At 41.2% G+C, this 14,929-nt stretch overlaps 1 protein-coding gene across 1 annotated transcript in view; it reads left to right on the top strand.

Moving 5' to 3' along the window:
- The window catches only part of LOC311156398 (VPS10 domain-containing receptor SorCS1-like), a gene marked incomplete at its 3' end in the record, with an annotated part of 256,332 nt that overhangs the window by 227,189 nt on the left and 14,214 nt on the right, over positions 1-14,929 (top strand). Inside the window, exons 19-23 of the mRNA XM_084210272.1 lie at positions 3,495-3,681; positions 7,531-7,664; positions 9,504-9,627; positions 10,606-10,718; positions 13,076-13,207. Coding sequence (XP_084066398.1) covers positions 3,495-3,681; positions 7,531-7,664; positions 9,504-9,627; positions 10,606-10,718; positions 13,076-13,207 — 690 coding nt within the window. The remainder of the gene's footprint in view (positions 1-3,494; positions 3,682-7,530; positions 7,665-9,503; positions 9,628-10,605; positions 10,719-13,075; positions 13,208-14,929) is intronic.

Genomic DNA, 14,929 nt, shown 5'->3' with positions numbered 1-14,929 from the left:
AAGTAGACCTTGCCTTCCTAGTGATACACAACACTACAGCCTTGTAATGCACTTCCAGACACACAAGTTGAATTATTCTGCATAATCCTGAGAGGCTGCTACTGATTCCTGTGGGGCACAGAAGATCTAGTACTGTAAAAAGAGCTCATAGCTGAGTTGAGCTGCCACAACTGGCAGTCACAAGGAATGATATGATCAGTACAATTCACTACTTGGTATTGAAAAAGAAGTACATGTGAAAAGTATCAATCTATTTGCCCTGCTAAAATGCACTTTTCTATTCAGTTTCTGATTTGTAAAATTAAGGCCATCTCTCTGAAATCAGGGATTTACACAGGAAAGCATGTTTCTAATTTCTTGATAAAATTGGATCTAAGTATCTGGTAAAAATTAAAAATATACTTTAAACAGATCTAGATTAAATGCATGCCACATGTAAATATTCAGTTCCAGTAAAAATATCTTTGATGGCTGATTTTTTTGATGATAGGAAAATGCCAGAGAGGGAAAGGGGTTAATCTAAAGAAAGCACAATGAATTAATCCATGAAAACATCCAACAGCAGCCGTGTCTGTTTCTTGCAAAGGATAATTAAATCTATTGTCAACATCTCTAAGGAAGACACAGAAGTCAGTGCATAATTAAAGACTTAAAAATGAAATCTGAAACATGGGAACCAAAATTATAAATTTTGAGCTGTGTTTGTTCCATTTTTTAATACTTACATTTAGATACAAATATTCAAGGTCAATAAGGAAAATGCATTATTACAACTTTCAAGGCAAGATTACAGTGGTACGTATAAGAGAATCCTGCTAGGTGGGTTCCACATTTCACATCCATCAAAATATTGAAAGATCCATTAAAGGAATCAAAATATAAAAATATTGTTGCAAACTGTATGGGATGTTTCTTGATATACCCTGAGGCAGGAAGCTTCCCAGAGTTTTTTGGTAGTATCCAGGTCTTGTGTGCACTCGAGGCTCCTTTGGTCAAGATGCAGGAAAAAGGTGCACTCGGCAGAGGAGGCAGGACCAGGAGGAAGGGAGAAAGGAATATTTTGTATATGCTTGAAAAAACCTGGACATTTAATGAGAAAATCCCTTAGAAAATATTAAATTTCTGATTTACATTTTAGTAATTAATATTATCTAGGTAGGTAAAGGGTTTAATATGGGGCCTTGGCAAACTTGTTTTTAGTTATGAGGGCTCCTTTTCAGGCTAAAAGTTCTTAAGGCTCAGCATATGTTTAAGCCTTTAGCTGCACAAAAACCCTTATCAAGATTGCAGAGAAAGGGGTTAATCTAAAGAAAACACAATTAATTAATCCATGAAAACACTCCAGCAGCAGTGTGTGTCTCTTGCAAGTAATGCAGGGAGTTTTGCCTCTGCCTAATTTGGGCTAAAAGCTTCAGAAAAATCCTATTGTGGAGTATTGAGCTTGACAAAATAAAAAGGAGAAGCTGGAAAAAGCAACAGGAGGTTTTTTTGCAAGATGTATGGATAGGCATCAAATTGTTGCAGAACAAAACTTCTCTTGTTAAAGCAACCTCTTCCCAGTGGCTCTGGAGAGATGCTGGAGACAAGAGACAGTGACAGCTGTGTTGGTTTAAATCAGGTGTGGGCTGTGTGGGAAATGTTTAGATTTTGGCTCATCTGCTTTCTCTTCCTGTCTTACTCTGCCTGTGCTGTTACCTGGCACAGATAAAATATTAGGACAAGTTAAAACACAGTCTCTTTTTTTCCTGACTTTCTCTCCCACTTCCTAAGATAGAATTTTTAATGTCATATTTCCAAAATATGGCATTTTCAGAGGAATGTTACAGCCTGGATCTTACTGAGTGGAAAATGTGTTTCCAGTTCAAAGAGTTTTAAAACAGGAAAGGCCAAGACAAATAAAAAAGACTGGGGGAACAGCAGCTGAAGCTCTTCCCAAATTAGATTTTCAGTTGTTTCTGTCAGCATCTTCTCTACCTAGAAATTGAAATCTAAATCTTGCATGCCTTAGAAGTGGCTCCTTTCCATGGCTACACCTATAGACAATGGGAGTTTCATGGCTATGGTCAAAATGAAGACAAGAGGAGAAAAAGGCTCATTAGAACACAAATTTTGCCAGTTGCAGAAGTGAGGCTATTCTGTCACACTTTTCATCTTCTGCTGCTGCCTCAGATATGTGGAGGAATATTCCACAACCTGAAACAAACTTCAGATGCATGGCCTTGAATATCCTCAGACATGGTAAATCCAGCAGGGTCACTATGGTGGCACAGTTTTAACCATGTGAAAAGCTTTTCAAAGACATGTTCAAGGACATCATCTCCTTTTGAGTAAGAGAAGACAACTAAAACCCTAATAATGATGGACCTGGAGGAATTGGGAGATCATCAAAGGGTACTTCAGAGACCTCTGTATTTGGTTTGAGTACTGCACTGGACTGCAGAGGACCCCCTCTGAAAGATGTTCAGAGGTCATGTGTGGTCACATGTGTGGAAGCAAATCGCATTTGATGGCTTCTGTTGGCTCAGTCAAACAGACACGAGTGCCCAAAGCACTGCATCATGTTTGAATCTGCACATCTTTCTAATAACTCAGCTCAACAATTCACAGAACTCTGTTCTTAAGACCATTTCCCCTGCCACACCTTCAGTTTGGGATTCTCCACAACAGAGCAACACAGTTATTTTTGTCTCATCTATTTGGAAGCAACAGAGCTTCCAGCAGGGTGCCAGGGCAGTGTAAAAACAACTAGTATATTAAAAGAAAGCATCTGGGAAAATTTGTTGCTCTTGCCACCATCAGGTATAGCTCTGCTCTTTTTGCTTTCCATTCAGGCAAGCCTCCACTATTTCTGCCTTCACAACAAGTTATAAAAAGACTGAGAGAACATGAGGAATATAAAAGTTCTGTTACAATTTCCTCTTACAGTCACATACATTCACATCTCTTTCTGGTGTGGATCCTGCCTGATGCCATCCATTCACATGGGTATTTTTCATTTCAGAAGGGAAATTGGGCATCCAGAGGAATGTTTCTCTCTCAAAGGAAAAGAGGGAGAAAAAGTAAGAAAGAAAAGGAAGAGGAAACAAACCCAAAGTAAATGAAATGTCCTTTCAGCCAATTTTTGGAAAGATTATTAATGATCAGCTATTAATTTTCCATCATTCCAGATAGTGCCCATTGCTTCAGTGCTCCAGGCTGGGGAGGTGCTCCACAGCAGTAGCCAGCAAGTGTGAGCAAAGGCAGCATGAGCACCCTGCAGAGCCAGAGGGGGATTTCCTAGGGGGTGAGGATGTTCAAAGGTAAGGCAAGAAGCTGCATCTCACATGAAAGGGAGGGATCTTTAGCAGCCATGGTGGTTTGACAGGTCAGTGCAGGCTGTTCCTCTGGTACAGCAAAACCTCGTTAGTATTTTCTGGTTGGTCTCGCTCACCCCACTGATGCCGTCTATCAAAAGCCAAACCGAGTCTGTTTTGATCCTTTCTCTTCCACCACAGGGAGACCTCCAGAGATCCCTCATCCAGGTGGATTTTGGAGATGGCATCGCTGTGTCATATGCCAACCTCAGCTCAACAGAGGATGGGATCAAGCACATCTACCAGAACGTGGGCATATTCCGGGTGACCGTGCTGGTGGAAAACAGCCTGGGCTCTGACAGCGCTGTTCTCTACCTGCATGTAACGTGTATGTATCTTCATACCCTTGTTTTCTTTTAGAATTGTTACTTGGACCTAGAGGTGACATTTGGAATTTGGCAGCTGGGTCCAGAGGGGTGGGAAATGATGAGTGTTCAGCTGTCCTCCAGACAGACTCTTGATTCCAGGCTGAGAGGAAACAAAGATTCATTAGGGTTGGAAAAGACCTCTGAGATTATCGAGTCTAATCAATAACTTTTGCTTTTTTAATCATGCTTTACCTCTAGTTTTGGGTAGTCTAATTTAGGACACCCTGTCCAGCCCTTTCTGAAATGCACTTTCATTATAAAGCTTGCACTTCCAGAACAACAAAGACACCCAGGGATCTTTAATGACTTTTAAAAGCTTTGAATTTTACTTTTGTGCATGTTTTGCTCTCTAATGAAACACACCCACCTCTGGGATGGAAACCAGTGCTTTTCAGTGTTTCTGTTGTCATAGGAACCAAAATCTTTGTATTAAATAGTACTGCCAAAAAAATTATCCTCACATTGCTTTTCTGCTATTCTTTTTAACATTTTCATACTTCATATGTGTCTGATTTACAACTGAAATGTATCCCAAGTTCTTGGATAAAACCAACATTGTATCCTTTCACATTTATTCTAGCATATGGTTATGAACCCAAAGGGTCAATCTATTTACCAAAATTTTGTAACATTCCTAACAGATTTTCTTTGGGGTCATAATTTTTTTTATACAGTGGGGTTTTTTGTTCATTATTTATGTTTTCACTGTGTGCCTCTGTGCCAGATTAACTGAGAAAAAAGGAAATTCCAAAACCTGAAGTTATGTTTACAGAAATATTGTTCACCATCTACCAAACTAACTCCACATGTTGTGTAGATGATTTGGCACATTCCCTACACTTTACCTCTAGTTTTGGGGGATGAAAGCAGCTGCCTTTTCAGGGTAGGAAAGCAGCTCTTTAATGGAGAACCATTGTGTCAACAGATGGGAGCAGTGGGAGGCAGGAGTGTGGGAGATGGGATTTTTATGAATGAGGACTAGAGGAGCAGGAGCAAATATCCACCTGAATGTTCCCCTACAAAAACACCTTTGGTTGGCAGGTGTCCAGCCTTCAGTCACTCATAGTGTCTGTCTGGTCTACAGCTGCACTAAATCATTCTCTTGAGACACTGAAGGCTTATGAACAATTTTGATTGTTTAAGCTGTACAAGAAATAAACAATATTTAGGTTTGTTTGTGTGACTTAGCAGCTGATAGTGTACATTTCTGTATTTTGCATAGATAATACCAGCACAGGATTTAAACACTGAGTGATCGTTGCAGCCAGACCCAGATTATGTGTGCCAGACTCCCTGGAGAAGTGACAGCTTTAAGGGATATGTCTCACCTTTCTCTGCATGACAAGAATTAGGGACTGCAAACAGGTTACAAATGAGCATGGTGCCATTCAGACTAGCAAGAGACTTGCTGAGGACAGGGATGTACAGTAGATCCAGCCCCCTCCAGAGTCTAACAGCCTGATCCACAAAAGCTTCTAAATCCTATTTGAAAGCTTGCATTGCCACTCAGCCCTCTGCTGAATATTCTCCTTGGGGTGTTTGAGCCTTTGGGGAGTTTTGCAAAAATATCTGTCCTTAAAATAGACACACACACTGTATTGTAAGATCCACAGACAAGCAATGTGCAGCCTGAACATCCAGAGTTTTAGGAAGGGCTACAAACTGGGCGATCCCTGGTTACAGAGTTAATACATGAGTGTCTGCAGCCAGGTCTGGGCCTTCCAGCACCTTCCTGCTGGCAAGCACTCTTCCTGCTGGCAAAAACTGCAGGTGCTGAACCTTGGTGCTTGTGGTCTCTAACATAAAAATAAAGCCTTCATCCTGTGCTCTCCTCATCCTGCTGCAGCCAGTGCACAGAAGCAGTGTCTTTCCTGCAGTTGCTCCAGGAATCCACAAATGCCGGTTACTGTGGGGCAGGAGCATTTTGAGTTGGATGGATAATATAAACTGTTGTATGCAAACTGCTCAAGCCAGCAGCCTGCCTCTTAGCTATCCTGACATGTCAAAATTTTCTCCTGAAAAGTTAGTTATGGGTTTGCCTGAATGCTTCAGAATAACATCACCTGTGCAAGTGAGCCTTTTGAGAAGTTTCTCCCTTTCAGTTTTCTGGAGCTTGTACAGTACTTTTTCCTGGGACAGATGAAGACCATAGCCTCCGTAGCCCTGCATGAAGCTCAGAAATTAATCTTCTTGAATCCTCTTCAAGCTTACCTGGGAGAAAGCAGTCTCCTACCAGGAGGGCCTATCCAGAGTGAGCTATCCCCATCTGCTGGCCAGATACTAGCTCAGATTTTCAACCTCCTTGACCCAGCTGTGCTGGGAAATGCTCAGGCAGAGTTGGGTTGCTTGAGCCGTTCTTTCATATCCCTTCCAGGCCATTGTATGGGGAAGGTCCAAAGAGGTACTGGATACTTTTTGCCATGCAGGATCATTTGAGATCTGTTCAGAGCAGTGATGCAGTAATGTTGGAGAGTATCAGACTTTTCATGGGCTCCATCATTACAGTTGTCACTGCATTTAGCTGGGGAAATTGCCATTTTTCAGGCCTTAGGGTCTTACTGAAAAAAGGAACAGCATGGTGATGGAAATGGATCTGAGCAGGAGGATGCCATTAAAATCACAAGGGTGAAACTGGCATCTCATAAATTTCCAAGAATGTTGACTGCTGCTTATAAAGGGCAAAATAAGTCATGGTCTCATATATGGCAGGCTTTGGTTAATCTAAACATGGATAATTCTTAATTGGGCTGCTTCAGCTTAAGCAGTGGCTGTGTCTACAACCCAGGGAAAGATGCATTCCGGTAATGAATCAGGAACACTGGTTCTTATTCTGGCATTGTTTATACAGTCTGATTTGGGAGAGTTTTTTTCCTTACTGTGCTTATTATATAAAGGATGCTTTCTCTAGTGTATGGTGTTCATTTGGGCTGAAAAGCAAGGTCTAAGTGGTGATTCATGCATGGGGTATATCCTGAAAGATCCTCCCTGGAAATACATCTAGCAATGCATCTCAACTCCATATGAACAATGCAAAGCTGTGACTGTCGTTCTCATCACTGGAGAGGTCACAGACAGAGGATGTGTAGATGTGTCCTTAATTTGTTTAAGGAACCCATGTCCTCATGTGACCTGAGGTTTTTTTTTTTCTTTCCCTGTCACTCAGGACAATTGCTTTGTTCTCTTAGTGAACAGTCAGAACACATTTTAAAAATAATCTATAGAACAAGATTTAACAACAAAGGCCCATCTGTTTCCAGAAGATGGGAAATGTGTAACCCTGGGCATAGTGTCACTTGTCGAATGAATTATGTTCTGTTTATATTGAAGAAACAAAAGAGTTTATTGATGAAAAGGAGGGAGTATAAGGTAACAATAAAATGCAGGCATTCGGTGAATAGCTGCCTTCAGAAAGAGTTTCTGCTGAAGCTCACCAAATCATAGCAGTTTTCCAGCAAAGATGCTTCATATCTACTGAAGCCCTTCATTCTGCACATTCTTATGTCTTCGCATTGAAGGCCATATTCACACAATAGGGCTCTGTCCCTATTGTAAAAGTCATATAAGCTTCTGATTTTATGACATTCATGCAGTAGAGAGTCCAAGTTTTTCAGCTCCAGGTTCAGAGGTGGCTCCTGTTCTCTGAGGAACAGTTTTAAGCCTTCCTCTCCTGAAATAGTACCAAGCCAAAACATTCTGCCATGTCCCGCAGTGATTTAAGGAAGACTTTTCTTCCCTAAACCAATGGATATCCCACCCAGGTTGACTTTTCAGATGGAGGGAGGACTCACCTGCTGCTTCTGTTTCTGCAGGCCCCTTGGAACACGTTCACTTATCTCTGCCCTTTGTCACCACGAAGAACAAGGAGATCAATGCCACAGCAGTGCTGTGGCCAAGCCAAGTGGGAACACTTACTTATGTCTGGTGGTTTGGGAACAACACAGAGGTTTGTATTCCTGATGGACTGAGGTCAAAATAACCCTGGAGGAGCTCTCTGACAGAAGAGGGAGGGAGAGAGGGATCTGGGAATGCTTCTGTGTAGTCACATATGCAAGGAAATTATAAACCAAATACCGAGATACTAATGGGCCTTGGAGGTACCGACATGGAAATGTAAGTAGTGCTTTGTGTTTGTGGCTGTGACTTAGCTGCAGGCTTTATTGCTATTTCATGCAAACTGTCAATAGGTTTCTTCCTTAATTCCATCCAAGGGTAGCATAGTTAACCAAAATCGGGAAGAGTTTCTACTGTTTTTCTTCACCCCCCCTTTCTTCAGTAACAAGGTAGGGCTTTGGAAGATTTTTTTTTTTAAGGAAAACAGCCTTTCAAGCTGAAGCTGTGTTTATAGCTGGAACTGATCTATGCTGAACCCCAACACCCTATGCTAAACCACATGTGCAAAAGGACCTTATTATCATGTACTATGGGTGGAAGAAATGTTTCCCACCACACCTCCCTGCCCCAGGGCTCTGCTCAGATATGAGTGTATCATCCATCATGTTCTGCTGCCTCTGCTCTTGCAGTCTTGGTGAATCTGCACAGACATTAGAACTGTTACTTCACATATAATTGTGACTAAAGTACCCAGAAACCCTAATTAGTTTCTGAGGGGAGAGGTTGTCATGGATGTTGTAGAGCCAAGAGGAACCTTCATAATCACGCATTGTTCTCTTCTGTATAATGCAGATTGTAGAGTTTGATCAGTACCTTCTGCTTTAGTTAACTTTTTTGTGACTAGGGCAGGACCTGACTTCTTGTTGTTGTTGTTGTTGTTTTGCATTAATAATTTTCCTCAGATGATGGAAAATGCACTGCTTGTCCTTCTGACCATCTCCTCCAACTATTTCCCCACAGCTAATTATTCTGAGCTTTGAACTCATGCACCGTGTTTGTAGTCTGAATTTATCTAGTCTGGGATTCAAGTTGTTGGATCTTGTTATGCCTTTTTGTGTAGATTAAAGAACTCTCTGTACTATCAGCAATCATCTCCCCCTAGAGGTACTTACAGGCTGTGATTGTCACCTTTTAACCTTCTCTCTGATCTCCTAAGCTCCTAAGTGATCAGGGTTGGTCTAATTCTGTTCTCATTGAAGTGTGAGTTTTACTATAGACTACAATGGCAACAGTTTGACTTAATACTGGGTGCTTTGAAGATTTCATCCAGAGTTCATTAACAAGTGAAAAGAGAAGTTAAGTCAGAGTCTGCTGGAGGACACAACTCATTGATGAACTTGTTTACAGCTGAAGGGATCTCTGTCCTCTCAAGCATGAGCAATTAACCAAAACGATGTGTCTGTATCTAAGGACAACGTGGGACAGCAAATGTGATATCTTAATTTGGATGGTTCTGTGACAACCCCCTTGAGTCACCGTAAATAAAGTACTTACAGTAGATTTAGGAAAGGAGGGTGCTACCTGAGCAGTCAATGTTGCAGGCCTTTATATCAGGATCAGGCCCCTCTGGGGAGTGGGCAAAGGTGGGCATTTTAACATAGGATCCAGAACAACCAACATGCCAAGTGGAAAGGAAGCACTGGAATCTTACATAGCTCCTATGGAAATTATAGGTACCTTACTCTGAGCTTCAGGAGAACATCCCTTTCTGGGATTCATGTGCCCTCCCAAGGAAATTAGCTGCCATGTCACAGGGCCCCTCCTGAGTCTGAAATTTCCAATCTGGAACTAACTCCTCAAACCATCCCAATAGGTTAGAGAGCCAAATTCATTTTTGCTTTCCCTTTCCAGCCAAATTAACTGAATTTTTCCTTTTATGATGTATTTGCAGCCACTGATCACATTGGAAGGGAGCATCACATTCACATTTTCTGTGGAAGGGATGAACACCATCACAGTTCAGGTCTCAGCAGGAAACACCATTCTTCAGGACACAAAGACTATTGCAGTGTATGGTGAGTTCTTTCCCTTTTATTTCACACAGGATTCTCCATAGTCAACATTTAGAGAGCCAGGATAGCTGGCAGCAACAAGAGGTCTTTATTCCAGAATGCTTTGAGTGAGATTATAAATTGAATTCCAGTGTTACCAGTCCAGTGTAGTATCTCTGAAGGCCACTGATTGACATTAGTGCAGACTGACATGATTGCAGCGCATTGATCTCCTTTCCAGAGCCCTCTGCATGTGCTCCATCACTCTTTGATCATCCTACATGATTGTCAAAATGTTGGTGTGTTTTGTAAGCTGGTTTTCCCCCTTCTTGGCCAGCAGAGGCCTCTTGACTCACACAAAAGCAGCTCAGCTTGAAAGATAAATCAATGCTGTGTGCTGCAGTTCTGCACAGAAATCTGCACTGATTTGACATTGCTCTCATGTGTCAGAAGCAGTTAGGGCACACTAATACTGTATAGTGTAGATGGAGCCTAAAACCCACTGGGAATGGCAGTTTTAGCTGATAGTGATCAATGTGGGCAGCTCTGTAAACAGCAACAGAGATAAGGTACATTTTCCAAGGCTAGTCCTCTCTCCATATTTATCCCCGTTCCCTTCCAATTAAGATCTCTACGGTTTGGCCATATCTATGAGAGCCCAATCACAGCTTCCTACAAGGGCATGCCTGCTCCAGAAATCTAATTGAAGGTAACATTTCATTTACATTCCTAACACAGCTCCCTTTGCAGTGCTATTCATCCACTCAAGTAAGGACTGATCACTTTTTCACTTCCAAGGCACTGAAGTGATGAATCTCCCAGGTTCTCCACATCTCTCACTGAGTCTCTCAGGTGCACTGCTGGATTCCCTCACAGTCTGTGCACCACCTGCAAATTGATTAAGCAAAACATGGGCTGCACTAGGTTTCAGAAGGTTCTGCCCCCTCATTTGGCATTAAGGCATTTCAGTCTTGACTCACCACTCTGGCATTGTATCTGCAGAGAAATTTCAGTCCCTGAGGTTGTCGTTCTCTCCAAACCTGGATGACTACAACCCAGATATCCCAGAGTGGAGAAGGGACGTCAGCAGAGTAGTCAAGAGAGCTCTGGTGGAGGTAAGTTGTGTGCATAGCCTGTGTTATAAGAGGTCTCGTTTCTGATTTGTTCCTTCATTAGGACTGGATCAGCTGTTCTCTCAAGGTGTCTCTTTGTTTCCATCACCCAGAAAAAGAGAATTGATGGTGTTTGAGGCCAGCATCCTTAATTTTAGACAGGTGAAATGATCTTATCCTATGACAATCTGGTGCCCAGAGTCAGCCTTCAGTATAAAGCAACACAGTTCTAATGGAATCGCAAATATGCTGTAGAAAACTTGTGAGACCAAAAATTTAACAATTTTTACTACACAGAAGAACGCCACAGCAAGTACTTGAAGTCCTTCATATAGCATCAGTCTCACAGGGCAGGATTGGATGCTGGTTTTCTCTGAAGTTTCTTCTTTAACTATGGAACACAATGTCACAAAAATATTCCAGTGTAGCTGAAGATTTGCATTTGAAATTGAGGAGGTAAGAAGAGTTAGAAGACATATCTGTATTAGAAAAATACACTATTTTTCTACATTTCCGTAGAAAAATAGTGCAAGGAATTGTTTGAAATAGTGTTTCTGTTTTTTTTTTTAAATAATGATTCTCACATTTTGAAAGAACAAAAGGCTGGTTGATGTTATTAGCAAGTTTAAGTGTTATTTGTGGCATCATCTGTGCAAAAAACTGTGCTAATCAGATGCACAAACCTGTCTGGATTGTTTCTGAGATTTTTTTCTGGAATTTTGTTAATAGACATGAGGAAAGGGAAAAAAAGAGCATTTTTCTGGAGCTTAATCTTCTGACGTATTTATGTCTGTATCAAGTATTCAAGGATCCATTTATCTTCAGGATGAATTTTCAGAATATAAACAGCTCAATAAAAACCAAACCATAAAAAAAGAAAAATTGTAAAACCACAGTACCAAGGCTACATTCCAAAAGCAGAGCAGTGAAAATACAGAGTCTTTTTGTTATTTGATTGAAAAAATAAAAATTGATAGCTAATTATCCATCTTTATATAGCTAAATGATTCACCTTAAACAAGCCTTTGTGAGAAGTTCCTGTAAAAATTAAAGATAAACCCAGTAGATTTCTACAGCAATTAAGTAAAAGGTATAAAAATGAGTCAAATAACTAAATAATTCAATAGGAAATTATAGCTGTGCTATAGAATTTTTATGAACTTTTATTAAAGTATTATATTCTTATTACAGAATATCACTGAGATAAAATTCTGCCTGCAAAATTACAGTTCTGTACTAAAACCTGATCTTTACTCTGAGTAGGGATAATTTCATATTACCACAAAATATCCTATTTCTTGTTTTGATCATAATTATTTGCTTGCATCATTGATTTTCTGATTACTGTATCTCATTTCTGAAAAAAGAAAAAAAAATTGTTCCCAGCCTCTGAAAATGAAGGCAATACTGAGTCTTTCTTGACACCTTAAAGCAACCTGTTAGGCAAGCACAAATACTATAAGCTCTGGCTTCACAGAATACTTGTAAAAAATATAAGAAACCCTTATAAATTTATAAGGGTTTTTTTCTAAATCCACTAAAACCATTTTCTAAATCCACTTTACAAAACAAGGCAAAATGAAGAAAGGAAGCAAAGAGACACATGCTTTTCCTTGGTGTGTGGTGGAGGGGACTCCACAGGGTTTTCCCCAGACTGTCAGCAGTCACTCTCGGGTTACCCACAGGACAGGCTCAGCAAATGGTGATTTATGATCAGTTTTGCTGACCCTTTCTCCTGCATCCACCATTTCCTCCAATGAGCAACTCCTCTGTGGTTTTGCTCCTGAACTACCATGGAGAAGAATTCCTGAGATTTAGGGCCAGTTAGTCTCTGAGAGGTTTCCAAGTCCTTACTGCAAGGGAATCTCTGTGGTGCATCTGTGATCTGTCCTTGTATCTGAAGGCACTTTTTTCCCACCACTTTAAAAGTGGCCAACTAAATTCAGCACTTGAAAACTTCAGGTTAAATCAAAACCTTGAGATTTAAGTGCCTTTGGTGGATAATTCACAACAGAAAGGCAATGGGGGAAGATTCATCAAATTGTTTCTCCTTCCTTTGGCTAACAAAACTTCCTGAGGGCCAAAGTAGGTCCTTTTCTGGATAGTAACTCAGCAATCTGATTGTGTAGCATCAGCTGAAACATGAGATTGGAGATGACCCTGGTAGTAATGCCTTTAGGGTACTTTTTTTCTGAATTTTGTCTAATGTGTCAAAATTACAGATATTAAAGTCCTAACTTAAAAATTTTAGCCAACAAGATGTACGAGATACACCCTCCACAGTGAATGTACTGTGATGCTTTAATGAAGAAGCTCTCTGCATTCACACTGTTTCTGTCTCCATTATTTCTCTGTATCAGGCTACAGGTATTTCCAGCAAGCACATTCTGGTTGCAGTGCTCCCTGGCCTGCCCACGTCTGCTGAACTCTTCATTTTACCATATCAAGATGCCACAGGAGAAAAAAAAAGAACAGCAGCAAACCTAGAGCAGGTATTGTGTCCATTCTTGGAGAAGTGTATGTGCATGCATTTCTGTGTCTGTGTGTATATATGAGATATATATATATATATCTGTATGTATATGGGATTTGTGTATGGTTAGAACTGACAGTTATGGTAGGAATGCATCTGATTCACTGTTACACATTACATCCTCTTTGGGGTTTTTTTTAATGTTTCTTTTTTTGGGGGGGGGGGTTGGCTGGTTTGGGCAGTTTTTTTGGTTTTTTCTTTCCCCAGCACTGGAAACAGGCTTTGGAGCTGTCTTTAGGAGTTTAGATGCCCATTTGTGTTCCCTTAGAAGTCCTGTTTACTACATGGCAGCAGGAAGAAAGAAGAAAGGATTTAGGGGATGACTCCTGCCAACGGGAGCTGTGGAGCAAAGTTTATGACACTGTCAAGAGTCCAGGAAGCACTGGAGGACAGAGCTGGGTGGTAAACCTGGGCAGTTCATTAGTTTAAGGCACAGGGATGGGATTGGATAATCTGCCTGCCTTCTTTGCCGCTGTGGATTGTTTTCTCTGTGAACAGCTGAAATAGGTTATGGTGACTGAAGGACTCTGTCTCTCTGCAGACCCAAAAGGTCCTGTCAACCAGATGGGCCTAGCAGGATTGTTATTAAAAGATAAAACACTGTGCTGGGCAAAAATCCTGAAATTACATAGAACTGTAGAATTGTTAAGGTTGGAAAACACCTCTAATGCCATTGAGTTCAATTGATAGCCTAACACTGCCATGTGCACCACTGAACTGTGTCCTCTTGTCCCATAGCTCCTTTGCTGCCTCTCAGCTTATTAGTTCAGATTCCAGGGGCAAAGATAACTTTGGCCCTGAGGGAAGCACCACTGTAGCTCTGCCTCTCCACACTCCATGTCCATGGCTCAAGCCATGTTAACTTAGCTGTGAGCCTCACACCTCCAGGTCATCCATATTCTGAAGCTTTCCCTTGCTCAGCATTTCTAGATGTCATCTTTTCTTTTGACAAATGACCTTCTCAAATTTTCACCACCCATGTAATAAACAAAAAAAATATGGAGATTTACTGCTCTGCAAAATCTTTCCTTCCTTTTCTCTTTCATTTCCCCTTCTCCTCACTTCCTTCATAAATTGGCAAGGAAGCTAGTCCATAAACTTTTAAATTTACATCTGACCCAGCCCCCTTTGGGCACTCAGCAGCTTCTCTTTCTCCCTTTTTTTATGCCTCTCCTCTTCTGTAAAAACAGACTTTGTGACTGTGGAGAAAGGAAGCCCTGGCAGTGCTCTCATGGCCCTTTTTATGGACAAGAAGAAATGTCATTTTCAGTGTAACTCCATCAACATCTCTGGCATCCTGCAGGGTCCAAATGGTAACCTTTGGAGGAGAGAGAAACCATTTGCCATTTGCAGCCAGCTCTTTTCTTAGAAAAAAACCCAGGATGTTCAGAATGTTTTTCTTTCTGGTCTGTGGATGCTGCATTCCTCTTCCTAGTAACTCTAGTAGAAAATGTTGGGGTTTTCTGTCAGAACTGCCCAAGGGCCACGGAGGGAGTCTCTGTCCTCTGCTCTGAAGCATATTCTGATACTGCTCCTGTTTTGTCATCAGTTTTGCCTGTGATCCTTCGCTATGCCTTGCCCAAAGTGTCTCAGAGCTCATTCCACAGCCTCTCCCCAAGCTTGAAGTTGCTGGGATGAGTATTGGGAGCAGATGTTTTTGATGGTTAGAGCTTAAGAAGCT

Source organism: Fringilla coelebs (assembly GCF_963513975.1).
Source record: "Fringilla coelebs genome assembly, chromosome: 8".
NCBI lineage: Eukaryota > Metazoa > Chordata > Aves > Passeriformes > Fringillidae > Fringilla > Fringilla coelebs.
The sequence above is the reverse complement of the archived record's forward strand: the minus strand, read 5'-3'. Positions and strand labels throughout refer to the sequence as shown.